Below are 25,603 nucleotides of genomic sequence, written 5' to 3'. Positions count from 1 at the left end.
CAGCTGCAGAAAGGACGGTTTGAACGCGGGCAATGGCGGCAGCGCTGACGACCAAAGGTTTCGAACTGGATGGCTTCTCCGGGGTTGATGAGGAAGCGCCTACTGGCGGTACCTTGACGTTACTTCTACCGCTTGAACGCGCCATCGTTGTCGTGGACAGCGCGCAAAGCTGAATTAGCGGTGCACGGTGAATATGAAGGTGGAAGACAAGGGAAAACTGGAGGCGTCCAAGAGTGCTCGGGACGGTCTTGAGGACGCCAACTCTTTCCATAAACATTCGGTGCCAAGGCCACCTTCGTCATCACCGCTGAGTGTTGATGCCAAGTCCTACCCTAATGATATCCGACTGGGGCTCATCTTCGACGCTGTTCTTTCGACGACCATGACCGCAGACTCTGGCTCGATTCTCAAACAGTCCGCAACACCGATAACCGTGTTCACAGGATTCCTGGGTGCAGGAAAGACCAGCATCATCTTGTCTTTGCTGCCTCGCCTTCCAAAGGACTACAAAGTCGTGTTGCTGAAGAACGAGTTTGGTGACATCGAAGGTAAGTCCTAACGTCCTTTCTTCGGAAGACCACCGAGCTGAATGGCACCTCAAGTCGACAGTAAGCTTGCAGAGTCATCCAACTTGTCTGGAGTCAACGAGATTCTCAATGGATGCATGTGAGTCCGACTTGACGATCCAATTCCAATTCGAGTTAATGAGAATATGTAGGTGTTGTGTCCTTGTCGGGCAAATGCAGTCGGCCCTTGTTGAGATCAAAGGTACTTCGCCCGTCTTCTATCTTTCTCGAGAACCCTCGCCTGATCTCTTTAGTCTTTTAGATAAGTTCAACCCGGATCGAATCATCATCGAATGCTCGTATGTCGATTTACCGAAGAACTCGAGTACCCTGCCATTCACGCTGACCGTACCGATATAGGGGATCAGCTTTTCCGGCAACACTTGCTTTCCAAATTCGCCAATTGGAAAAGGATAGCAACGGAGGCTTCAAGCTCGACTCAATCATCACCGTCATAGACGCCGAGAACTTCACTGGCTACGAAGATACCTCTCCAACCGCTAGAATGCAGGCCAGCTACTCTGACATCATTCTTATTGTGAGCCGCTCATTGAAGTCCAGAACGCCATTCACCGTCTAATTCAAATTGCAGAACAAATGGGAACACGTCTCGGACAGGCAACTAGACATCGTCATGGATCATTTACACACCTTGAACGACCTCACCCCGAAAATTAGATGTGAAGGTCGGACCGGTGTCGATCCCTCCCTGATTTTTGGACTAGACTCACAGCTCTTCCGGCTGGAGGAAAAGGAGGAACATGCACAGAACCGCTCGAATGGGCACCATCACCACGATGAAGTCCAAACCCTCACCATTCTCAGCCGGCCTGGCTCTACCTCGCTCTCTAGATCAACGGTCGAGAAAGTACTCGAAGGTGTTTCGAAGGAGGCCGTTTATAGAATCAAAGGCTTCTTGCGGATCGGTCCCGTCGAAGAATTAGGAGGTCCCGACGACAAAGGAACGACTCCCGAGAGCGATTCTGTTCCGAAGCAGGCGCCTGGTACCACAATCGATGAGAACCTGATTTTAAATTGGGCCTTTGGACGATGGGACTTCACACCATACCCGAATCCTTCTGATAATATCAGCGAAACCATTCGGTTGACGGTCATGGGAGAACGTGGGTCGACTCTCCGAAAGGCCGCCAAAGAATTGGCAGAAGCACTCGGGGCAGAGGTGCGATAGTAGCAGATTACCATGCGTTGTAACGACCTCGATAATAAATACAACGAAGAGCCATACGGGTTTAAGAGGACATTAAGGGTTCTGAGCTTATCGACTCGGACCTGTGATTTATGAAATGTCGCCGTGAATCACATGGAGATGTTTTTAGACCAATTGCTCATTTTCAATGTGAATTGTAATCCTCGTCTTTTCCTTCGCCTAAACACACCGTTCCCTATAATGCTTATCTTCTAAGACCCTCCTGGGCACTCCAGTCCCGCCCTTTCAGCTCCCGAGCTCGTCGCCATCTGCGACGACCACCAAACCACCGCCTCCGCCCATGGCAATGCTCTCATACGCGATTTCAACTGGAACAAGCATCGCAACCAACTACTTCCACCTGCCATTCGACGAAGAAGAGGATGAAGCAATCGAAAACTACGAGCGAAAGTACCTGACATGGGTTTCAGAGCCCACACCGTGCAGTCAGAAGCCCATAACGTCCCCGTCGACGTCGTCACCCCCTTCTCCCGCGTTCTCAGACGGTTTTCTGTCCTCGGGCTCTTCGTCAGCGTCCCTCAGCTCCCTCCCATCTTCAGCTTCATCCTCGACATTATCCGATTTTAATAAACCTGAGCTCGACGCTGCAAACTCTCAGACAACACCGTCTTCACCGCCCTCACCGACCTCTTCATCGTCCACACCTAGCCAGGACGATACGTTTATAACAACAGTTATCAATGAAAACGACCTCTATTCGATTCTTGGGGTGCCCAACTCTCCAACCCTCGACAAAATGACATTACGCAGGGCATACCTGTCGCGGAGTAGAGCGTGTCACCCAGAGTACGCCGTTCAGTTGTCTCGACAACAAACTTTCCCCGAAACGCTAACCATAAACTTTTATCGCAAACAGCAAGTTCCCCGGAAACCCACGAGCAACAGAAGCCTTTCAACGCGTAGCAGTTGCCTACGATGTCCTCTCCACCCCAGCACTTCGACGTCGTTATGATAGCCGGTCTTCGACAAGTCCTTACGACGTGTTCGCCGCTCGGCCAACAGATTATGCAGAGGAAACACTTCGGAGTGTCATCATTGGTGTATTTAACGACTTTTTGGACGGGGATCTGGAGGTTATCAGGACCTTGCTAAGTAAGTTCCATCCCGTACATTGACACCTTGCCCGAGTGCTAAATAGCAATCATTAGACGCGCTGAACGATGTCAACCCCGGCGTCAAACTGGGCGACGAGGGAATTAACTCCATTCTTGCCTCCTTACACTCAATCCGCGAACGTGCGCTCAGTTCGTCCCTTCCTATCCTTGTACCGGCGTCAATAGACCCCTAACTTGACTCTTTGACTTTTTCAGCTTGCCGTGTCTGTGTGTATGCACTCCACACCGAACTAACTCGACTACTTGAAGCCCAACATGCATTTAGCCAACTGTCCTACTTTGACATCATGGGCCGCACGCGCGTAACAATCCAGCTAACGCGAATAACCGTTGGGATCCCCCTTGCACTTGAACGCGCCTTGCTCGAGAAGAGTATCTCGGACAAGGGCTCCGCCGAGTCTCGACAACGAGGCTCATCACCGTCGTCATCCGGGGCTCTCGATGAGAACAGCAACAACAACAACAACGCCAATAGGGCGATCTTCCCTAGAAATGTAATGCGTTTGATTCGAGGGATTGACGTTGCGCTCGATAAGATGGAGAAGATTCTCAAGTGACTCTCTAACGGCAGCGTTCTCTCTTCTACCTCCCGTGTTCGCGCAACGTTCACGTTCGGTTATTCACGACAAGGATGATATTTAATGACGGTGCATGAGGCCTTCAACGGTCGTCCGCCCCCGCTCCCGTCATCACCACGCTACATCGCTACAACCCAGCTTCGAACATCTCACAACCACATTTGTACTGTATTCAATTTTCAACCACCCGACCTTTCACGCCTTTCTTGCCCCTCCGACCGCTTCAAACAATCCCTCCACAGCCTGGAACAGCTTTGTTTATATTTATGACAATCTAGACTTTCTTGCATGTTAAAGTGTGTTCTCGTTTCGGCTTTCGTGGAATTAACGTCTATTTATTCTCCTCTGCCTTCACTATTTCCACTTCCCTCCCGGTTTCGATTTCTGTTTACACAAAGGCTTTCAACTCCTCCGCACGTGTATTTTTCTCCCCCAACAGCCATTCCATCTACATAGACAGCATGTAACGACAAATGTTTTCTTCCTTGCCGAATTGCAAAATGTTCTCAATTTCCTGCCATCTTCACGTGTAAGTTGGTCCATTGCTTGAACTTTGACAGGTTTTTGCATCTCCCTCGTCAATTTCACATCGATCTTCCCTCTGACGGCGACAAGGAACTTGAGAAAGAGATCACACTCTTGGAGTAAAGAAAAATATCTATATCATAGGCGAGAGGAAGAATATACTTATAGTCCATTCGTAGATACCGGGTCCACTCAAAACAAGGAACAGGAGAGAAAGTAAATGGGGAGTCATGAAAAGGGAAAAGATACGGAAACGAGTATGAAGTCGGGCGCCAAGGAACAAACGAAGCAAGGTCGCAGTGACATCGCATACCAGCAGGTTGGAGGATACTCGGTAGATTTTCGTGGAAAGATAAAGAAGACAAGAGAAACAAGGAGGCACAGAAAAAAGGTAGATGGTGGTAGGCGAATGATAAAACCCAAAAAAGAGAACGTGCACGTCGTAAAATCATTTCAGATCCAAGCGGAGATGATGTGAAAACGGGACGGGAGTGGGAGTGAAGGAAGGTATTGGAAGTGAACAGTCCGTTGGACGCAAAGGCGTGTTTGATACATGATGAAGGGAGAAGTTTGGGGCAGGGAAGTCAAAGAACCTAAGACGCCACTGAAACTTATCCTAGGTTAGCCTAGTGTTTTGGACTGGCAGGCCGCGAGGCACCTCGACTGTCGTTCGGAGTGTCTCCAGTGACAGGAGAGCGAGCCAAAGGAGACCCTCTCCCCATCGGTGACCCTCTGCCCAGAGGCGACGACCTCCCAACGCTGTTGGGTGTGAAGTTGCCTGGTGTGAGATTGGCAGGGTTCATGGCCGAGGCACCCAACGGGACCGGCTCAGCGAGTCCTCCAGGCGAGTTGCCATTGCCCATGCCCATGCCCATTCCACCACCAGCAACGCTAAACCTGGGATCCATTTGTGACATGCCACCACCGGTCATTTGCATACCCATCGGTGGCATCTGCATCTGAGGATTACCCGTCATCTGAGGGTTCATCATCCCAGGCATCCCCATCATGTTCATCGACATCCTAGGGTCGAAGTTTCCACCAGTCATGTTGGGATTGAGAGGTTGCTGCTGCTGAGGACTTCCACCGCCGTTGCCTCCCTCGCCGCCGATCTGGGAGCCGGCAACGGAGAACGCCATCATGGCTTGCTGGTAGGCTTGTGCAGCTTGCTGTGCAGCGAAGAGATGTTGAGGATTGAAACCACCCATCATCCCGTAGCCCATCATAGGGTTCATTCCTCCTCCCGTCATCATAGGGTTCAGCCCGCCTCCAGTCATCATGGGATTCATCCCTCCCCCTGTCATCATCGGGTTGAGCCCTCCTCCAGTCATCATAGGGTTCATACCCATCATCGGGTTCATACCACCCATCATCATAGGGTTCATCATCGGGTTCATCATCCCAAACTGTCCAGGTGCACCGTACACCGAGCCACCCTGCTGCATCTGGTCCAACTGTGCCCTCTGTGCCTCGTCGAATCGCCTCTGCCTCTCCTCCGCCATTCTCTTTTCACGCTCCCGCTCCGTAAGCGTAGCTCCGACACCTCCTTCCCTCTTCCTCTCTCTTTCGTGCGCGGTGATAGCTCCAAGAAGGCCAGTCTGTGGAGGAGGCGGCTTGTTGGGGACGTTGATAAGCGATGCACCAGTCTCTCTGGCGAGCTCTTCTTGACGCTTGGCCGATCGATCCTGCTTGTCTTGGAGGCCGGCACTGAGCAAACCCTGTGGCGTAAAGGCTTTGGTCATGGTTTCCGAAGGTTCAAGTTGTACGAAGGTGTCGCGACCGTTGCCGGTTTGTTCGTTGGGTGTTTGGAATGGCGCAGCCTTGGAATCCAAAACCTGACTCCAGACATTCTGTCGCGCAGCACCATACTGAATTTCGCTGGGTCCCGGAGGCCTCGAACCGTCGTCGTAATACGTTTGGCGAACGCTCTCGGCGTACTGGTCTGAAACTAGACGACGAGGGCCCATCGCTTGCTGCTGGAGCTCGGTCGTGGCTGAAGCAATTCATTCGTCAGTGCATCACGCTAACACTGGACAAGGACTTACTCAGTGGACGACTACCACCAGGGATTTGAGGCAAATTTCTAGGTGGACGGAGCTGCGAATATCCTTCCGACGGGTGTTCGACACTGGGGTACAGGCTTCCTGCTCCGAACGCTTGCTGCGGCAGCTGTTGTCCAGAAACGCTCCTCATCTGTTGCTGCATCCTAGGTGGTGCATTGGCAGGGGTTCCTCCATCCGAATCAACATCGTCATCCTCTTCTTCCTCTTCCTCTTCTTCCTCCTCTTCTTCATCCGAGCTATCATTCCACCCGCCGGCCACGACAGGGGGCCTCTTCTTCTTCCCACCAGCTCTACCAGGCCGCTGTAGAGCAGCTTGTTGCGCGGCCTGCTGAGCTTGAGCCTTTTTCTTCCTTTCCTCTGCGTTTTTGGATGGAGCGAAGGAAGACTTGAACGTCGTAGATCCACCCGAAGACGATTCCTGGAAGTTGGTATTCGAAGCCGACGTGTAGCCTTCGTCTTTCATGGAATCGGATTGCTGGATCATCGGTGGAGAGGTAGGAGGTGTCGATGTTGATCCCACCCCTGTTCTTGATTGCTGACGATCGTCGTCGTTGACATCCAAATACGCCAGAGCAGCCAGAACCTCTGCATTGCTCGTTCCATCGTCGTGCGAGGGATGTTGTTGCTGAACTCGGGCCATCGGAGTACCACTCGTCACGCTGCTTGGCAAAGGTTGTTGCGGCTGCTGGTGGAACTGTCGCTGTCGATCTCGTGGCGGTAGATGACTAGCTTCGCTGTCGTCACCTGTCTCGTCGGACGCTTCAACGTGGTGAGCCAAACGCTGTTGGTGAAGTTGCAAAGATGAGGAAGAGCCAGCCACCTGGCTGCCGCCGCTATAACCTTTCACCACGGGCTGGGGAGCACGTGCTCCAGAAGGCTTACGTCCCAACGCCGCCAAATTGCGTCCGGACCGATCTCCAAATCGAGTTCCGGTAACGGGTTCACCAGGTAACGACGGGGACGCTTGCCCGGATAAAGATGTCGCTGAAGGTGAAGGAGACGACGAACTGGCGTAACTTGAGTGTGGATGCTGGTTGGCATTCGCCACCTCAGTCGTTGTGTTTGATGACTGGCCATCCGGGGAATTGATGGCTGATGGGCGGTTGAAAAATGCCATAGGGGTGCTCTGCCGAACAGGTTGATGTCTTGCATTGTCGGTACTCGCATGCTGCGTCGATCCTGGCCTGTCGCTATCTTCAGTGTTCAGAGGCTTTTGGACTGCCGGCCTCTGCACAAGTGCTTCAGCCGACGATTGTGAGTCCGAATCGTCATCGTTATCATCAGCGGGGATACGTTGCCGCGAAATTGCTGTCGGGTTTGTGAGGTTACCGTTGGAATTGTTGACAGCCATGAAGAAGAGTGCACCGGCCTCGTTGGTGAAATCGTTACTGTCGTCGGCCGCGTTGGATGGGGCGGGGGCTTTAGAAGGTTCTTGCCGCTCTTGCGGTTGTCGCTGCAAAGCCTGCTGGTTATTGAGCACTTCTGCCTCCTTGGCGTAGGATAAATTTGAAGTTCCATCTGACTTGGTTGACGTAGTTGCAGACTGGGTTGTGCGAGTTCTCGAAAGTTGATCAGTGATGGGCGTAAACGGAAGCCCCGAATCTTCTTTTGACATAGTGCTTTGTTGGACGAGTCGCGGGGATTGGTAGGGTGACGAAGGATTGGAAGTCTGGTGGATGGAGTTACTGTTGGGCGTTCCTTTCCTATTGGGAGAGAGAGGTCGGATATTAGAAACTGGCGGGGTCCCGATCCTCCCAATGAGACCGTTATCAGTGGAGGGTCGAGTTGGAGGCGTGGTCCCTTGAGAGGATTGTAGTCCTACAGGATCTATCGGAGGGAAGTAGGAGCCAGTATCGACTGGGGTAGGACTGGGGGCTTGTCCGTTGGTCGAGGCGGGGTTCGAGGATACTGGGCTAAGAGGTGTGGGGCTATTCGAGACTTCGCGACCCAGCACCGTGGTTGACGGCTGTTGCTGCTGGTTCAAGGGGGAAAGAGGCCGTCCTATTTGAGATTGCTGGTCTGTCCCAGACCCATTCCTTTGAGGGATGCTTGACTGAACAGTGTTGTTCAAATCCATCGACCCGCCGGGGAGTGTATTGAGTGTGTTGGTATGAGTCAGGATGCTTCCACCTTCAGTGATAGGAGTCAGTGGTCTGCCTTGTCCGTCAAGTATTGGTTGTTGTGAACCTTGCCCGGTCGGATTTGTGCCATTCTCTCCCAAGCCGTTAATGGGAGGCAAAGATGGAGGAAGATCGCTATTGACGGGTTGCTGCTGTTGCTGTTGCTGAACCTGCGGAGCTAGTTGTCCAGGTCGGGGAACTACTTGAACAGTGGTCGAACGCATGAAGTCCAGTAGCAAGTCTCGCAAGTGGGATCGAATGACGGAGGTTCGGTCGTCCCTTGGATCCATATTTTCAACGACTTCTCGGTCAAGGAACAGATGCTGTATACCGGTTAGCACCAGTCTTCACACACTGTAGATTTGGTGGCCTTACCTCTTTGTTGGGACCCACTGGGTAGCCAAACATCAAAGAGACTGGATCCCGAGGATCCCATGTCCATCCAGCTGGTCGCCCGTACATCCCAAAGGCATCATGAAGCGCTAAATGAATCGACACGGTCAGACAGGTTCTCCACAAAGAAATCATGGAGAATAGACTGACCAACAAGCCATTTCAGCATTTCTTTGCTCAGTTGGAGATTCTGTCCAGCTGCACCCTCCAACTCAGGCATCAGGAGCACCCATCCCTCACGACTCTTCATTGATCCAGCCAACTCTTCGTCTCCAAGCAATCCTTCGACCTTGATCAGGGTGCTGCGACTGATCAACTCAGGACGTTCAGGATACACCGCAAACGCCTGTGAAACATCCGTCACAGTCAGCAACGGCTTCTTCCTTTCCTTTGGCTTCATCCCCGTGTACATGGTGATGGTGGGCTTCGTCGGTAAAGCAGGGCGTTGCGGACTGTGCTCCCTCGAGAACAAGTTCGACAAACGCCTCTTCCCTCCAGGTTGCTGTCCTGGGATGGGAGAAGCGGCGAAGCGAGAATCAGGATGGTTGGGAGTTGTTGGGTTGGAATTGCCAGGAGTCGAGATCTCGGCTCCTTGGGAAATGGATACCCAGACTCGTTTCCAGTCTGTTTGACCAGCAATGCGTATCCGCGCCCATCCCTCGAGTTTGCCGCGCACGAGGGTTGTTGGTGAATCCCGTGCTGCATTTTCAATAGACGCCCACCAATGTGATTGATGATTCGGTCCCGGCCACGATGAGGCACAAGCGCAAGGGTAGAACACGCACGATGAGAACCACATATGTTCCGATGACTGAAATTCAACTTACAGGATAGGGTAATTCGAATGAGATGGGCTGTGTATATCTCTTCTAATCTGGACTTCTCCCAGGCAGCAAGGCGCAAGGCTGCCGCCCAAGATATGAGCGCGGCAGTGGACGGGCACGAGAACAGCAGCAGATTTGAACCTGCTGTATTGAGAGTGAGGACGTTTGAATATCGTCTAGGGCCGGCGCTCGCTGTCGCAGGTACCGTTACAGAGCCCAGAACTTGCACAAACTAGACAGAACATGTCAGAAGCGCGGGGAGACATAGGAAGGTTGGACATACTGCATCGGTAACGTTCACGTATGTCGGTGGAACCTCCCTACCCTGACGACTGGCCTCTTGAACCTCGTTCATGTCCCAGATGCTGAGAATTGTGCCGCCAAGTTGAGCCCAGACGTCCACCCAGCCCTCATCCTTAGTCGGCTTCTGTCCATCCGGTTGTCGCTCGATCCTCCTGACCAATGGGCCTGAGAAATATATCTTGTGGGCATGCGATGCCTTGAGCCCGACGACTGAGCGAATCTCTGGATGCAAAGGCGGTGGTTGGGGCTGCTGGGGTTTAACAGGTGGTGGAGGACCGTTTTGTGGTGGTTGTGACATATTGACAGCTGAATTCGGATGCTGTACGCCTCCCTGGTGTTGTTGATGTTGTTGTTGCGGTATTGGAGGAAGAGGCTGCTGATAAGTAGTGGTATTGGCAGCAGCGTACTGTGAGTGTTGCTGCTGCCCCTGGGAGATCATGGTGGTGGACGGAGGAAGTTGATGTATTGTTTGTTGTCCCTGGCTCTGGGTCGTGGCTACAATCGATTGCTGTGGTGGCGATGAAACATTTCTTTGGTGAGTCTTGTTCGAGCGAAAGGCAGAAAAGAAAGAGGCCGAACGAGTGCGTGAATGGGATTGCGCTGATGATGCTGGCATTGGCTGAGGTGGGTAGGGTTCCTTTGAAGGAAACTCGACCTGGTTTCTGCCTGTTTGTTCTAGGTTCTGGCCATAGCCAACACCACCAACAGGTCCCGAGCTCGACATTATATCCAATCCAAGTCGCGAAATAAATACTGAGCAACCCTGCCACGACGTTGACAATGCCTTTAACAAAACTAGCTTTCGCTTCACGTGAAGGTACAAACAGGCGCTTGACAGCTCAACCGAACCCATCATCTTGTCCTGAACCAACTCCGTCAATGTTCACTTTCACCGTCGTCGCCTCGCTCATCGATCGCGCTTATCACTCATGAAAAAGGCTTATCCAGGTGCTAGTCCAAGCCTTGCTTTCTATACTCAGATCTCAAGGCTATCGCAACTGGGTCCCAACGATAACTCGATTTTACCCTCGGCAGGCCGTATCTCTGTCAATGGCCCTGTTGTTATCCGACGTTCGATTGAAATTGTTGCAATAGGCGTATACATCTCGCTGGGTACTTTGCCTGGAACTTGGAAGTCATCCTTCTGCGTGTGTGTTTCAGAGTGCCAGGCGTCTAACGGACCACCATCTTCCTTGCTATGCACTCACGGAGATAGCAAAGGTTTCTATCTATCAGTCTAACCTTGAAAACATCAGAAACGTAGTATCCATCAGGCCCAAGGATACTCAACCAGCCTGGCGGAATATTCTACGTTATCCTCTTGCTCATCCTTCACCCCATCTGGCGGTATGTCCGCATAAATTTTACTCTTTGTCACGGAGAGTCCACGTTGGACAGTGAAACCTTAACTTCTACTTCAGAGCGCAAAGTGGACCGCGGATTCATGCCGGCAGAGCGAGGCGACTGCCCCGTCTAGGCTGCTCTCTCCGGTCCCTTGGTTCCACGATGCACGGCAGCTGCCAGGCAGACAGGCTCATGAGGCCTTGAGGGCTCAAGGCACTCGGTCAGAGTCTCCGTACTAACACTGCGTCGGCATTGTGGCTGCAAATACCGACCCCGACACCACGAGCGTGGGTTCCTGTAGCTCGTCCTTCGTGCCGAACGCCTAGGGCGGGATTTATAATTCAAAAGGAAGATGCTAAAACTTTCGACCATCTTCTGTGATGCCTAGTAGCCTCGTCGTCGCTCCAGCGCGATGAAAAATAACGCCTAGCACGCTGATTTTGTCCGCGCTTTTTCGGCTTCTGATGTTCAGTGAGTCTGTCTCCATCGCCTTGAATACCGCCGTCGCCGCCTCTTTTACATTCTCTATTTTCCGAGAAACTTTCGAACTTTGACTCGAGGAATCTCACAGTTGCTTCCTCCGCCCGACATCTACTATGTGTTTTGCAAACGAACTTCTATTCAATTCACTCTTTATTAAAGATCGACGGAATCCTCGTGGCTCGCCGTAACCGCTATCCTGAATCACGAATTCCGTACATCTTTTTGGCACATTTTTTCACCAGTTGTCGTAAACTCCCTGCCGATTCGGTTCATGGATCCCATCACATTGTTTGATCCAGAATTCAAAGCACAGCGGCGGAACTGTCGAACGACCTTTTGGCTCTAGTTGTCATGCGACGCATGGCCTCTGCACTCTTTGCGCAGAGCCGCCGCTGGGCTTCGTCATACACCACCAATTCTGGATGACATCAGTCTGAGATCAATTTTTGATGTCAGGCGAGCTCAGCGCCCCTTCTCCGGTGGGTCGCCATGCGACGTCCGCTTGAGCTCACCCTTGCCGACATCGTAGAAATGTCTTTTTCGATGTTGCCCTGACATGCGCAGTCAAACATCTTTTAAATATCCCCTTTCCCGCGACAATGTAGAAGTCGCTAGTTAATGGTGCCAAATCTGTCTCCAGAATTAACTTAATATATGTCAAGCTATTGGAGGCCTCTATTTAGAGATGTGGCTTCAGGGTCGTACGGGGCAGGTAAACGAGCTCTACACAACATGGAGACCGACTTGAAGAAGTTGGCGCACACCTCCCCGAAATGGTAAACGCGCGGGAATCCAACGCGTGGGACCGCCGTGGGTGCGCGGTCACGTGGACCATGGTTCATATTGCGCGCTGCGATGCCTGCCAGCGTTGCCTCCTTTCTTACTCCCACCACCTCCCGGGCCCAGTTACAAACGGAACGCCTTTGTGCTACCGTCTGCCCAAGGTAAACCCACTCTCTTCTGCTGATGTGCTTCCTGCTAACTGCGTCACATTCAGGAACTTGCAACACCATTCGGTCCAGTGCAATATGGATTGCAGAGAGTGCGTAGACGCGACGATGTTGGGCAGGGTCTTATGGTGAGTTTCAGGAAATCTCGTGTCTGACTGCCTGCTGAGAAGGTTCATGCAGAACTTCCCTCTGGTTGAGTGCGCTTGTGATCAACGTCGGTGGGTTCAGCGACACCCCGAAATTTTTGCTTTGAACTAGACACCTTTCCGTCGAGTAGCTTCTGTGTATATACATAGCTTACATTACATCCTATTATGTAGGACTCAATGTCCCTATGCAGTCTCAATAAATGTGGTTTCCTTGTTCTTCCATATGTCTAGTGAACAGCGCGAGAATTCAGAAGAGAAACGGGCCAGCAAAAAAAGGATTTTTTCAGGTCCACACAATTTATCCCTCAATATCAGCATGAGATTCAGTCTGGATGTCGGGCGGACATTCGGTGTCAACGACATCATCGAGATCGATGGATTGATGTCAGGCGATGTCAGGCCGCCCTTCGCTGATATCCGGGAGGAGGTCTTCGATGATCATTCGGCCAAGCTCAGAGAGACATCAAAAAAAAGTGGTGGTGTAGGATACCCATGCCCTGGATACTTATCTCCTCTCAGCCTTACGCCAAAACGCCAAACAGATCTGAAGTAGCCACGGACCCACAGTGCATCTCCCAACAGAACTTCTTCCAAATCTCGCTGGTTTTTAGGATCAACCTTTGCCCTGGAAGATGGGGGACCGAATCCATGCGTTTGCCGGAGTACGACTTTGCTATCGCCCTCTCCGTCCCGACATCCCGAACTTCCGAGCGCTTCTAGAGCGCCTCCGTGGCAGTCTGGTCCGTATGGATGCCGACTCTGACCACCTGCGCGGCATGGGCGGCAACCAGGTGTACGGGCTTGCTAGGGGTACCTACATACTAACCTACGCGTCCTAGTACTCGGTGGACTGGTGTTCACGTCGCAGTGGCGTCTCGGTTGCGTACTACCACTCTATTCCTGGAGAGGGGGCCCTGGAGATATCTGGCAACCATCGTTGAATTCAATCGCTTGGAACTCGTCATTCGATCGCTCAGTCGTCGCTAGCGGACGCTAGCCCGATTCATAGAATCATAGCCAATTGAAATGAATTAAACCACGACCACAGCAAGTCTTTTTACGTGTCTGAATTGGCCTCGCGTCTCCTCGCGTCTACCCAGCATTGGTTCCCACTTCAAGCTCCAAACATGAGCCGGTTCAGGGTCGCATGGTTCCAAGAAAGCTCGTTCTCAATTCTTCCAGTGTGGAAGGCAGTATGGACATACATATCTACGGGCAAACTCTCCACATCTCTGCTCTCCACAACCTCTCCATTTAATTATCACTCCGCCTTCATCCCACAGCGTCCGCCCGAAACTGATGAGCGTGCACCAATGGGTAAAAAAGCTTAGCGCCGACTATCAAAATATCCAACCGAAACTGAATCAATTAATTCTGTTTGTAGGGCCCTCTACGCGATCCAGAGTACACCGCTGTGGGTGAATCCACAAAGTTCGAGAGATCTACATTTTACTGGTTTGGTGAAAGGGGCAGCTCGACGGAGAGATGCGTGCGTTCCTTGTGCCCCAGGATCCTGGGCGACTCGTCTGTCAAGCTTCAAGCTTCAAGGCCAAACCACTCCGAAAACCGGGTCCCGCTTCATTGGATGATGTGGTCAAACCTGTCGAGTTCTCACCGAGAGGGCACTTACGGAAACATAAGCGGCCACTCGTACCGAAGGTGGTGGAAAGGGCGTATTTTTAGGCACTCGTTCCCGCTGCCCAGAGCTGCGTGCATCATTCGGGAACGGTTAGAACACTGCGGAGACTCTCTGCCTTGGCACCCTGAACTCTCAATCTTGCTGGTTCCTCTGGCACCCTCCAGCATAAAGGTCCACCTTTTTGGAAGCACCTAGATACAACTAAAGACACCCAGAGACCCTCGAAGCACTGTAGAGCAAGCTTAGGAGAAACGCACTCGACGCACATAGATCAAACCATTCGGCGCCGTTACATAAATGGATCACGATTGGACACAGGACGATGTGGATGTGCGCCCACCAATTGCCAAAAATCTTGACTGTGGCGGAAGCAAATTTGCATCCCTCCTTACCTCCTTTTTCAATGAGTTGTACCTTGATTTTGATGAATGGTGAACGGTAAAACTGGATAAAGGAGCCTGGCATCGCGAATGGCAAGTGGTACCAAAGATCCAGGCGAACGATTCAGGAGTGGCTCGTTTCCTCACTCCTCAGTCATGTCCTGGTGCAACGGCTCGGACTTGGGTGCCCGAGGGCATCTCGTCGATCTTGCTTCCCCGATCAACAGGTTAATCGTTGGAGGAAAAACCACAACTTCTCTCGCCGTGTCTGGTTAGGCAGCGTAACTTTGACGCGAATCGGAGCTGGTGACAACTGGTCCATGCGTGGAGGAGCGTCCGGGAAAGTAAATGACATATAGCATGGAGGCCATCTTGACAACTTGGCGATCTTCTTCCTCGCGGGATCGAGACTCTTCCAAAACAACCAAGCGACCATCCTCCGAAACGCACGGTAAAACCAGCTCGCTCACTTCGGGTAGCCTGGTCAAAATAAAAAGACGACGCAAGTATCTCCTGTTCTCGAACAACGTGCATGATTTCATTGGGGGAACCGGACAACCAGCAAATCTAAACCAACTCTAGCGAAGTTCATTCCGAGTCGTCGAGACTTTCCGTTCTCGCCTGAAGTACACAAGTCAAAATGGTCAGCAATCTTGCACAAACGTGGGGCGGCGCAGAAGTCAGAGATGCTTGCCTTGTTCTCTTCCAATCCACCAAGCTCCTTAATAAGACCGTTATAAGGATATTCGCGCTTAATGGCAGGTGCGTCGGGGGTCAAATAGTATTTTATGGTGAATCCTGCGCCAATGAAGGCAGTTACGGCAAAGAGGAAGTGTCGGAGGGCAGTCTGGGGTGGCACGGGGGGAACATCAGGACCCCACATAGAGAGAACCTCTTCTTGCTCATGCAGCTACATTTTCACACAAAGTCGTGAGTGAATGTGATATATGCGGAATGGAACTATGGGCTTACTGGCTCTCCAAAGTTCCTGCGCTCGAGCATATCATCCCATCCACGAGCAGGGAGAGATCCTTTGGGGACCCAGGGCAATTGCGGGTAGCCATTCAGCTGTGGGTCGGGTTCTTCTGGGAGGTTTGAACGTGATCTGGCGCGCAGAGCAACGGGGATGACCTGGGCGACGGGTCTTCGAGAGGCGAGTGTGAGAGCCGAGGCTCTGCGCAAAGCATGTGTAGAGCTCATTGCGCCAGACGACGACGACAAGGAGCTGTGGGACGAACGAACAACGAGCGGATTCGGTAAGGTCTTGGGTGTTGGCGTCGTGGTGCAAGCCGGCGAACGCAGGAAGGAGCGTGGGAGTTCGGAGCCAATGGGGCAGGTTCCTCTCACCTTCCAAATGGAGAAGGATCCCAAAAAGACGTCGAGATCTAGCGCCAAAGAGACCCTGAACTCGCTGTAAGACCCCGTGCGCCGTAAGCGTATAAACCATTCACCTGGATCAGAATTTATATCAGCCTACAAAAGTCCTATGTGATCCATTTTCCCCCTCGACTCCCCCTTCCGACACTCATGTCGTCCCCCGCCCACGTCGTCACCAAGGATGTCCAGGACCAACTCTTGAATTTCCGCAAGTGCAGGAGGAAGCCTGGAGAGGTCCCATACCCATTTGAATACTCCAATGGCATGGTTGACTTGTGAGTCCACCTTTGCCCCGTGTCCCAGTCGGGTGGCTAAAACGGATCCCAGTGACATTTGGGACCATATGTTCTTCGTCAATAGCTTTCGAAGCCTGACGATGCACCGGTTCGAACGTCCACCTGAAGTGGTGCTGGACCTGGGCTGTGGAGGGGGTTTCTGGACGTTGGAGGCCGCTAAACAGTGGAAGGTGAGTGTGGCGTATTTGTTGACCGTCCCCTCCCAGCTCACTCAAACCGCATGTCCACAGTCAAGCACGATCATTGGCTTTGACATCACAGACGTCCAGCCAAACCTCCATGGGTTAGAACACTATCGTCATCTCTCACGGCGAGTGAAATGGGTCCATGGCAATCTGTTGGTCTCCTTCTAGCCATGAATGTGAGAAGCTATTCAACACGCCCTCATTCTCGCAGGTTGGATGGACTTCCCTTTCCAGAGTCTCAATTTGACTTTGTAAGGATAGCTTACATCGGTCTTGGAGTACCGGAGGATGAGGTTAGCTCCTTGATTCGTCTTCCCTATCGAAACGTCCTAATCATTTTTACTTTTGTGATCTCACAGTGGCAGTTTGTTTTGGAGGCATGTTCTACTCCCCATATGGGCCTGTCACGATTAATAACGCTTAATCGTTTGTGTCCAGGAAATCTCAAGAGTAATGAAACCGGGGGCAGTATTAGAGGTACGGGTGCCTTCTCCGGAAGAAAGAATGAGAAAAAGACTGATAGTATACGTATACAGGTCATAGAGGAGGATCTTATCTTCCCTTGCACGACGATACCGCCCGAGCCCCCGGCGACGCCCAAGCTGGATCTTGACCTGTCACTGCTTAATTTTAGTTCGGCCTCTCCCGCTGGTTCGACCCAGGATTTGAATACCTTGTCTTCCTTGCCCGACCGGAAACCCCCAGCATCCCCATTGAGGACAAAATTCCAGGAGTTGACAAGAGCCAAAACGTCGTCGAAAAGTAATCTCGCACACGCTGCCTCGCTTCTCGCCGAGTCCTCCTTCACTTCTCAAGCCAGCTCGGAGAACAGCGTTCAACAAGCTCCGCTAGACAAACACCCTCAAGATCATTCACGAATCAAAGCCTCGTGGGATGCTATGCTGGCCTCTCGATTCCTCACGCCAAAACTCCTCGCTGTCCTTCCATTTTATATCTCTACCTTCTTCGAGGAAGTAAAACCTTATCCGCCACTGAAAATTCCACTGCCACCCAACAGCAGCTCTGCGCCGCCGCTTCGCTCACGGCACTCTGCAGACAGCTTTCGTCCGTCAAGCCGCGGCAATCTCGATACTCCGTTTGACTTGAAACTCCCTACCATCTCCCGCTCGACTTCCAAAGCGGATGGGTGTTCGATTCGCGCCGTGTGCTCCGTCAAGGATTTTGTGGGCCCAAGCCAATGGGCAACAATACACCTAGCGAAAACGGTGAACACTATAGTCGCCTGCAAAGGCCCAATATGGAAGGAATACGAAAGGCTTTACAGCGAAGACTTTCTCCTTCACCAAGTCAGTAGCGAGCTGGTCACTGTTCGACAGGTCTTCGAGCGGGACTGGAACAGCTGGCTAAGGTGGGAGTCATTCCACGTCTTTTAATCTATCTTACTAAAGCGCCTTCTCTTCCCAGTGATATGACTGACCGTTTATCAATGCGAGAACATTTAGGCATCCGCCTGTCATGGCCAGAAACTCCGGGCCAGCGTCCAGACTTCCGGAAATGGCGCAGCGATTTTGAGCCTCAAAAAAACCCTTCCATTGACAAGGGACCTCTGCCGAAGATGTACTACGATTCTGAAGATCTTTGCCGCTCGATGCGCAGTTGGGTCGCAAGGAAAGCATGCTAATGGACCGTTTCATCTTCGCATTGTTGTAGATTACACTTGTATCACGATACCCTCCCTCATCCTTCTGGTTCTGTACCATGGGTTTCCCCCCTCCGCATTCTGTCGCATCTACTTCCATCGCTTTCGTCCCTGCTAGTCGTACACGTATACCTCACCTATTACTGGTGTTTTATTGCACATAACGTTTTTTCACGAATCCTCGTCGTCATTGTTGATTCCGACCGCCAAGCTCCCATCCCAAAAAGGCAAGCAGATCAATTCTGGGTTGTGGTTGGGCTGCAGAAAAGCTGGTTTCAGTCTTGACCGTTCTTCCATCTCCTCACCGAACCCTACAAACTCCACGACACCATGTCCGACGACAACAAGCCAGTCACCGTTCAGGCTGCCGCTGCTGAGAAAAAGCAGGCTACTGGCCCCAGCATTTCTGAGGCCGATCTCACCAAGTACAAGGTGCGATATCTCTCCACACCGTCGACATAAAGGGAATCTTGTATGACCCTGTGTCGGTTATGGACGTTGGATGAACATATCGCTAATTTGTTTCCGCCTCCGCAGACCGCCGCCGAGATCGTTCATTCAGTAACGAAAAAGTTGATCGCGCTTGCCGTCGAGGGAGCCAAAGTGATCGATTTGTGTGTCGAGGGCGACAAGCTTGTGGAAGAGGGCACTGGCGCCGTCTACAACAAGTCTGTCAAGGGTGTCAAGATCAGCAAAGGTACGCTATCTCACTTCTAGCGTTCCAGAACAACCCCCTCATTTTTTTCACCCCCGTTATCCCAGGCGTCGCGTTCCCAACTTCGATATCCGTAAACAACTGCGTCTCCCACTTCTCGCCCATCGCGTAGGTCTTTTGGCCTGAAATTCTACGATTCGTGGAGCTAACGATACAGTGCTCGTTTGCCGACGCGCGTCCTCTAGATCAGACCCACAGGCCGACCAGGTTTTGAAGAAGGATGACGTCGTGAAAATCCAACTTGGAGCTCATATCGACGGTTTCGCATCCATCAGCGCTGAAACTATCGTTGTGGGTGCCGATGCCTCCAATCCAGTCACTGGTCGTCGCGCAGATGTGATTAGGGCCGCTTGGACTGCTGCAGAGGCCGCCATGAGGACCGTCAAGGTTGGAAACAAGAACTGGAGTGTCACCGAGATTGTCGGTCGATCTGCCGCCCAGTGGGATTGCAAACCCGTCGAAGGTATGTCGTTACCACACCTTCCCCCCTCGCAAAACGCGATCTTACGCGATGTCCTTAAATTTCCAGGAATGCTCTCCTGCGAACAGACCCAGAACGTCATTGACGGCAAGAAACGCATCATCCTCAACCCCAGTGAAGGCCAGAAACGCGAGTTTGAGACCGCTACCTTTGCTGAAGGTGAAGTTTATGGTATCGACATTCTTGTGTCTACCGGTGAAGATGGCAAGGTAAGGGCTTTTTTTTTTCTGTCTGTGCCTGACATGTATGAAATCTTGCCGTCTATTTCTAGGCTCGTCTCGAGGATACAAGAACCTCCATCTACCAGCGCGATTCGGCCGTCACCTATCAGCTCAAAATGAAGAACTCCCGTGCCGTTTTCTCTGAGGTCCAGAAGAAGGCTGGTGCCTTCCCCTTCAACATCCGCATCCTTGAGGACGAGAAGCGATCTCGAATGGGTTTGCAAGAGGCCGTTCAGCATAGCTTGGTTAAACCTTATGAAGTGATGTATGCACTCTCTTCATGCCATTGGGCTCGTTCGCCGAGCTGATTCTGTCCTCCTATAGCTATACCCCCGCAAATACCTTTGTCGCCGGTTTCCACTTCACCATCGCATTACTCCCCGCTGGTCCTTTGTTGCTCACCCAACCCCCCATCTGGTACTCTCCCGATGTCGTCAAGACCGAGAAGGACCTCCAGGATGAGGAGATTAAAACCCTCCTCACGAGAAACTTGCGCGAGTCCAAGAAGAAGAAGAACAAAGCCAAGAAGGAGGGCGAGAAGACCGAGGAGCAAAAGGAGTAAGCGCATCTCGAGCAGCAGCACGTTGTCTGAGAAAGGGACCAGACTAAACGCTCCGTACCTTCCGGGTGTACCCTCTGTTTTTGTTGCTTCACTTATCCAACGAACATGGACAAAACAATGAAATGAATCATACAATCGATTAGCTGTTAACGTTGCCTGCGCGACGGTAGATTATGAAATGGGTCTCTTCTCCGCATCTTCTCCAAAGTTTTCTATCGTCCGAACGACGAGATCCACGTTCTCCAGGAAGGCGTTGACAGTTAATCGGGCGAGGCGAACTGTCAAGGTTTCGAACGTTCTAGAGATGACAAAACATAGCGAGAAGTTCATAGCCCTCGCCACAAGTCATGAATCAAGGCAACGCACCCTATCAGCTGGTTCCCTTCTATTTTCAAGGTCCGTTTTACAGCCTGAGGTTGCAATTCGGCATCGACTTCGATAGCTCGCTTCGCGATCGTGGCGTGTTTTTCGGAGATGAAGGGTACAGAGATTGTCCTGCGATTTCACGAAAACGTCAAGACGTCGCTATCTCGCAGCAAAAAAATCACCTCAAGGACGAGGGTAGATGCTCGTATTAATGCTTACACTATATGCCAATCGTTGGAAACGATCCCTCCCTCCTTCTTTACCGTGATAGACATCGATAGATCAGTCGGGTTGGTGGTGGAATGGTTCCAAGAGATTGCCAGGCGGACTCTCCTGTCATAGAGCAGATTACTCAGCAAATCTATCTATCTGAGAGGCGCTCATCACAGGCCTGATATCGGCGCTAACAGACACTGGGGCCCCCATCTTATCAAAAAGTTTATGTCGACGTTATTCAACTAACTACACGTACATAGCAAATAAAATAAAAAGGCAGGATGTGCAACTGGGAAGAGGCTGTCATGTATATACCCAAACGCGACTTTAGCTGAGCGAGGAAAACGAAAAGAGAGCGAGTCGAAAAAGGGGTAGAATAAAGCGGTTTGTAGCTAAGTTAAGGGATGTACCACAGACACCGGGACGAGGAACGGAACGACAGACACGGATAGCGTAACAGGCGGGCACAGACAATTCATCACAGTTTGCAAAACAGGATGGGCAAACGAACCAAAAAAAGAGACCATTGAAAAACGAAACATTCCTAAATTCTAAACGTCCCTCCATTCCATCCTTCCAGTACCAACTGGAGGTATCTATTCCTCGTCGGGAATATCAGCGATCTTGTCGTCAACCCCGGCATTGGCCAAGATGGGTTTGGCTTCCAGCATATTGACGAGGGCTTCGATGTCGTCGCCAGCCTTGCCATTGACCTCAGGCTCACCTTCAACTGGCAGAGTGGGTGTCGCGACAGCACCGACATCCTGAGCTGGCTCCTCCGTGTGGCCATTGGTGAGATTAACAACCTCCGGCTCAACGACAGGCGCTTCGGGCTCGAGCTCAGGGGGCTCTGCAACAGGTTCAGCGACTGGCTGTGGTATTTCTACGGGCTCCTCCTTGGCCTCAATCGTGGGCTCGACGACAGGCGCAGCAGCTGCGACAGTGGAAGCGGCGGCAGCAGTGGCAGATTTAGCCTTACTGGCAGTGGTGCTAGCAGCTTTCTTGATCGCAGGGGATGTAGGAGCAGGCTTTCTCAACGCCGACTTGGAGGGAGTAGCTGGTGTGGCCTTTGAAGGCGTTCCAGCAGGTGTCGTGGTCGTTCTCTTGATCGGCGTCGCACCAACACTGGGACGTGGTGAGGCTGTCGGGACGGGAGTGCGGACTTTGGAGAGAGAGGCTGCAGTTGGCTTCGTCAATCTATCAGCCACCTCACTGCTCAACACCTTCTTAGTGCTTGGTGGGGGTGGAGCCTCCGGTGCGGTTCTCGACCGAGCAAGGGAGGCTGCAGTCGGTGCGTACAGGCCGGTGGACGGCGTCTTTGCCCGAGCTGGGGTCACAGCAGGGGACTTCGTTCTGGCAGGCGTGGCTCTCGAAGGTGTTTTGGCGCGAGACGGGGTTGCTGGGACTGGTGTCCTAGCGGCCTGTCTACGAGTGGTCCCAGTTGAACCAACAGATTGTCCGGTGTGTTGGGGTTTGAGAGGTTGCATGGAAGTCGCAGGGGTGAGGGTCTTCGAAGGAGTCTTTGCAGGGGTCCTTGCAGGGGCCTTTGCAGGGGTTTTGGCGGGTGTTTTCGGAGGCGCAGAGATTCTTGAAGGGGCAGTAGTAGCAGGTTTCGTGGCTGGTGGTTTGGCGGTGGTTGGCGTCTTGTCAGGGACTTTGGCATCGGCTGGGGTGATGGTCAACGTGCTGGCCTTCTTCTGCACCGATCCGGGTTTAGGCGTAATAGGATCAGCGTCGTCTTCGACTTTTGCCGAAGCAGCAGACGCTGTGTCGAGAGGTGCTGCGTCTGATTTAGCCTTTGGCTCAGCGTTCAGAGTTGCACGCGAGTTTGATCTCGAGAGAGCCATGGGGGTGGCGGCGTCACCGCCGTTCGTTGCCGCAGCATCCGCCTCGTCCTTTGGGGGAGGGGGGCCGCTACGTCCTGGACCTCCAGCAGCACCCGACTGAGCTGACGCAAGGGAAGAGGCAACCGTATTGGCGAGGGATCCTACGTTGGGCCTCAAGTACGAGGGAAGAGCAAACGCTGGTTTCTCTTGCTGTTGCGTAGCGGACCTGGGCGGCCATTCCCTCTTCTCTCTGATTTCCGCTGTAGCAGAATCACCATTCGTGCTGGTCTGGGAGACAACGCTGGAGCTGCGAGATGAGGCAGAGATGGCTGCCGATTGTGCGGAGCGTTTGCTCTGGATTTCGAAACGACCGATGAGATTTGCAACACTTCCACGGGGAGATTCGTCTGGAAGACCCCTGTTGTTATCCTAGAGTTAGCGTTCTGAACAACGGAGAAGAACCGAGGTCGACAACGCGTCGACAGAAACGTACATGTTCGTGGCCGTCGAGAGAGATGGAAGTGATTAAGTGGCTAATGAAGTAGCTATAGAAGAAGAGTGAAAGCGAAGGTAGTAAGCAAAGATGAGAAAGAGAAAGGGGTATCGGCCGACGCTGCGGTTGACGATGAGCTAGAAACTATATGTGAATGGCAGAAGGGAAAAATTGGCTGCTCGTTGTTGGCCACGATGGCGCCGGCTCTAGGTCTCGGCGACTTAAAAAGGCAGCTGATGGCCACGGTTGCTAAAGCAACTTCCGAATAGACGGCCACTTGAGTCGAGAGTACAACGAAAACAGGAAGTTCATTCGACAATAACACTGATAAAAGTGGCTTGGTACATTGTAATCAATCGTCGTCATTGTCGCTCTCTTCACCGTCACTGACAACACCAACGACACCGCCGCTCTCAGCCTTTTCCTTCAGTACCTTGCCTGCATCCTTCAATTTGGCGCTGAAAGCTTTGCGGGCGCCGTAATTCGACCCAACATCCCACAATTGCAATTTGGCTTTTGAACCAGCAGCGGCAAGGGTGAGAGGATCGTCCGGTGACCACACGGTAGAGAACACCTTGCCCTGGACATTTCGGTCAGAAGGAATATTCCCGGACAAAAGAAAGGATACTCACAACGCCGAGGTCTCGAGATGTGACCAAGCTCACTTGTCGTTTACCGTTGCTATCGTCCTCCGTGACATTCCAGACCTTGACCAACTTGTCCGTTCCGCCGGTAACGATGCATCCCTTGAGATGAGGGTTAACGTCGAGGGAGGAGGCAGCTCCATCGTGTGCAGCAAGGGTGAATCTTGCAGCGCTTGGTGTCTCGAGATTAGATGGCAGGGTACGGGCATCGTAATTCAATACCATGCCATTCTCCAAGGAGACCTGTCCGGGGATCAGCAGGGTGAACAAACCAGGGCGTCACGATACTCACATAGAAGCCGTAACTATCCCAGGGATCCCATCGCAGAGCTTCAACATCGCTGCCCACTGCAGCCCCAACGCCCGTGTCTGGAGATCTCGAGTCGAATGTTCTGACAGTTCGATCGTAACTTCCGGTCAAGAGGACACTTGGTTCCGTCGTATTCCATTGGACGGCCTGAACCTTGTCCTTGTGCACGTCGAAACTTCGGATGGCACCAGCTCCTTCACCACCCGCCACCGGGTCCCGACTCAGATCCCACAGCTTCACTGTCCGATCAGCACTAGCGCTCGCAAGCATGTTCCGGATCTGCTTGTTCCAGCTGAGCCCAAGAACAGCATCGACATGGCATTTGTCGTCCTTCTGTCGTTCCTTCATCTTCTTTTTCTTCTTCTTGCCGGTTCCTAGTGGTACGGGCACATGCGCCTTGGTTTTATCGGGTCGACCAAGGACAGTTGCGGGGTACATCGCTTCGACAATATCCAAGGACCAGATTTCGATTTCAGGATCGAGGGTTCCGACCGCGATGTAGTTTCCGAATTCAGTCGCAGGAGTTGGATGAGAATTTGTAGAAGACGAGGCAGGGTGGTAGTCGAGCCATTCGAGGCAGAGAGGAAAGTTGGGGAGCATAAGGTCGTGATGGACGTAAAGATTTTCCTGGGATTCGTCATAGACATAGATCTCCAGTTGTGAAATCTCGTCTTCTGTTTTGGCGGTCACAATCAGGTTATCCGTGGGGAGCACCTCGAGCTCTTCTCGTTCGTCGTCCTCGGGATCCTAAAAGCAAAATCAATATCTTCACAGGAAGTACGGATATTGGGACCATTCTGACCTCTTTCAACGTGATGTAAGGGTCTTCGTTATTGTCCTTGTAGTATGTCAGGCCCTTGATACTGCTGAAAACACCGCCTATAGCAGCAAGACCATGTCAGTAGGCTAGACAGTAACAAAAAGGGACATGGTTTACCAATCTCTCCGCCCTCTTCTTCATCGTAATTGTCCAAGTTATATTCGGTAAGATCGTCTGGATTTTTGGGTTTGGAGGGTTTCTTGGAAGCATCATTGGGCCCAGAATCCACGTCCATTGCATCGCTATCTTCACTTTGCACGAGAAAAAGGACTAGACATCAGCTTCCTTCTCGTACCAGTATAATAATCGACGAGAACGTCAACTCACTCGACCCACTCCCCTTCATCGTCCTTTCCATCCGCATCCATGCCTACAACCTCGCTTTCCTCCTCATCGTCGTCTTCTTCGTCCCCTTTGCCCATTTCCATAGCAGCTTTATGAGCCTTTTCGAGCTCTTTCCGCGCATCTTCGAGTTCTATCCGAGCGAGCTTACTCACTCGCTCTAACTCTCCGTCGTCCAAGACGTATTTTATTGGATGTTGCTGGGCAACACCGCGGCGAACCCATGAGACCGCTGAGATGAGGTTGCTCATGTCGCAAGCTACTTTTGGGTCGTTGAAAGTGGTCTTTTTTGGTGCAGTCGAGCTTGGGCGTCAATAATGCGGTCGTTATAACATTCGTAACAAGAGGTAGAAAAGGTGCAGTGGTAACGTTGGTATTATGATTTTCTCGACGTCGCTGGAAGTCCAGAAGAAAAAAGATAAGCACGTG

The 25,603-nt window shown here is 52.0% G+C and overlaps 10 protein-coding genes across 10 annotated transcripts; 5 read left to right on the top strand and 5 right to left on the bottom strand.

The window, feature by feature from the left end:
• Window positions 1-382: 382 nt before the first annotated feature.
• On the top strand, window positions 383-1,755 carry CC1G_06348 (cytoplasmic protein; the record flags this gene model as incomplete). Its single annotated transcript, XM_001836211.2, has 6 exons — window positions 383-548; window positions 603-666; window positions 719-768; window positions 829-865; window positions 927-1,104; window positions 1,159-1,755. 6 exons carry the CDS (start codon window positions 383-385, stop codon window positions 1,753-1,755), a joined length of 1,092 nt encoding a protein of 363 aa, XP_001836263.2.
• Window positions 1,756-2,074: 319 nt separating this feature from the next.
• On the top strand, window positions 2,075-3,466 carry CC1G_06347 (hypothetical protein; the record flags this gene model as incomplete). The annotated part of the gene is made up of 4 exons (XM_001836210.2): window positions 2,075-2,580; window positions 2,651-2,886; window positions 2,943-3,029; window positions 3,105-3,466. The coding sequence occupies 4 exons, from the start codon at window positions 2,075-2,077 to the stop codon at window positions 3,464-3,466; spliced, it is 1,191 nt and encodes a 396-aa protein (XP_001836262.2).
• Window positions 3,467-4,605: 1,139 nt separating this feature from the next.
• CC1G_06346 (hypothetical protein) lies at window positions 4,606-10,013 on the bottom strand (the record flags this gene model as incomplete). Its single annotated transcript, XM_001836209.2, has 7 exons — window positions 4,606-4,616; window positions 4,671-6,005; window positions 6,058-8,518; window positions 8,571-8,677; window positions 8,739-9,287; window positions 9,416-9,644; window positions 9,696-10,013. The coding sequence occupies 7 exons, from the start codon at window positions 10,011-10,013 to the stop codon at window positions 4,606-4,608; spliced, it is 5,010 nt and encodes a 1,669-aa protein (XP_001836261.2).
• Window positions 10,014-12,274: 2,261 nt separating this feature from the next.
• Window positions 12,275-13,361, top strand: CC1G_06345 (hypothetical protein; the record flags this gene model as incomplete). The annotated part of the gene is made up of 5 exons (XM_001836208.2): window positions 12,275-12,318; window positions 12,540-12,584; window positions 12,673-12,710; window positions 12,833-13,122; window positions 13,224-13,361. The coding sequence occupies 5 exons, from the start codon at window positions 12,275-12,277 to the stop codon at window positions 13,359-13,361; spliced, it is 555 nt and encodes a 184-aa protein (XP_001836260.2).
• Window positions 13,362-13,968: 607 nt separating this feature from the next.
• On the bottom strand, window positions 13,969-14,745 carry CC1G_14406 (hypothetical protein; the record flags this gene model as incomplete). The annotated part of the gene is made up of 3 exons (XM_002911363.1): window positions 13,969-13,978; window positions 14,272-14,347; window positions 14,673-14,745. 3 exons carry the CDS (start codon window positions 14,743-14,745, stop codon window positions 13,969-13,971), a joined length of 159 nt encoding a protein of 52 aa, XP_002911409.1.
• A 453-nt stretch (window positions 14,746-15,198) lies between these two features.
• CC1G_06344 (hypothetical protein) lies at window positions 15,199-15,860 on the bottom strand (the record flags this gene model as incomplete). Its single annotated transcript, XM_001836207.2, has 3 exons — window positions 15,199-15,281; window positions 15,324-15,570; window positions 15,633-15,860. 3 exons carry the CDS (start codon window positions 15,858-15,860, stop codon window positions 15,199-15,201), a joined length of 558 nt encoding a protein of 185 aa, XP_001836259.2.
• A 327-nt stretch (window positions 15,861-16,187) lies between these two features.
• Window positions 16,188-17,912, top strand: CC1G_06343 (hypothetical protein; the record flags this gene model as incomplete). Its single annotated transcript, XM_001836206.2, has 6 exons — window positions 16,188-16,312; window positions 16,365-16,503; window positions 16,564-16,670; window positions 16,730-16,811; window positions 16,878-16,995; window positions 17,062-17,912. The coding sequence occupies 6 exons, from the start codon at window positions 16,188-16,190 to the stop codon at window positions 17,910-17,912; spliced, it is 1,422 nt and encodes a 473-aa protein (XP_001836258.2).
• Window positions 17,913-18,508: 596 nt separating this feature from the next.
• On the top strand, window positions 18,509-20,334 carry CC1G_06342 (proliferation-associated 2G4; the record flags this gene model as incomplete). Its single annotated transcript, XM_001836205.2, has 7 exons — window positions 18,509-18,610; window positions 18,716-18,875; window positions 19,051-19,356; window positions 19,423-19,583; window positions 19,646-19,860; window positions 19,920-20,153; window positions 20,328-20,334. The coding sequence occupies 7 exons, from the start codon at window positions 18,509-18,511 to the stop codon at window positions 20,332-20,334; spliced, it is 1,185 nt and encodes a 394-aa protein (XP_001836257.2).
• A 1,001-nt stretch (window positions 20,335-21,335) lies between these two features.
• Window positions 21,336-23,060, bottom strand: CC1G_14405 (hypothetical protein; the record flags this gene model as incomplete). Its single annotated transcript, XM_002911362.1, has 2 exons — window positions 21,336-22,994; window positions 23,055-23,060. The coding sequence occupies 2 exons, from the start codon at window positions 23,058-23,060 to the stop codon at window positions 21,336-21,338; spliced, it is 1,665 nt and encodes a 554-aa protein (XP_002911408.1).
• Window positions 23,061-23,410: 350 nt separating this feature from the next.
• On the bottom strand, window positions 23,411-25,561 carry CC1G_14404 (transducin family protein/WD-40 repeat family protein; the record flags this gene model as incomplete). Its single annotated transcript, XM_002911361.1, has 6 exons — window positions 25,160-25,561; window positions 24,950-25,083; window positions 24,815-24,891; window positions 23,995-24,759; window positions 23,691-23,945; window positions 23,411-23,638 (listed from the first exon to the last, which is right to left on the bottom strand). Exons 1-6 carry the CDS (start codon window positions 25,423-25,425, stop codon window positions 23,411-23,413), a joined length of 1,725 nt encoding a protein of 574 aa, XP_002911407.1. The 5' UTR covers window positions 25,426-25,561.
• Window positions 25,562-25,603: the final 42 nt, after the last annotated feature.

This window comes from Coprinopsis cinerea, assembly GCF_000182895.1.
Source record: "Coprinopsis cinerea okayama7#130 chromosome 4 map unlocalized cont3.4, whole genome shotgun sequence".
NCBI classification, from domain to species: Eukaryota; Fungi; Basidiomycota; class Agaricomycetes; order Agaricales; family Psathyrellaceae; genus Coprinopsis; species Coprinopsis cinerea.
Note: the sequence above shows the minus strand (reverse complement) of the source record. Positions and strands in the feature narration are given on the sequence as shown.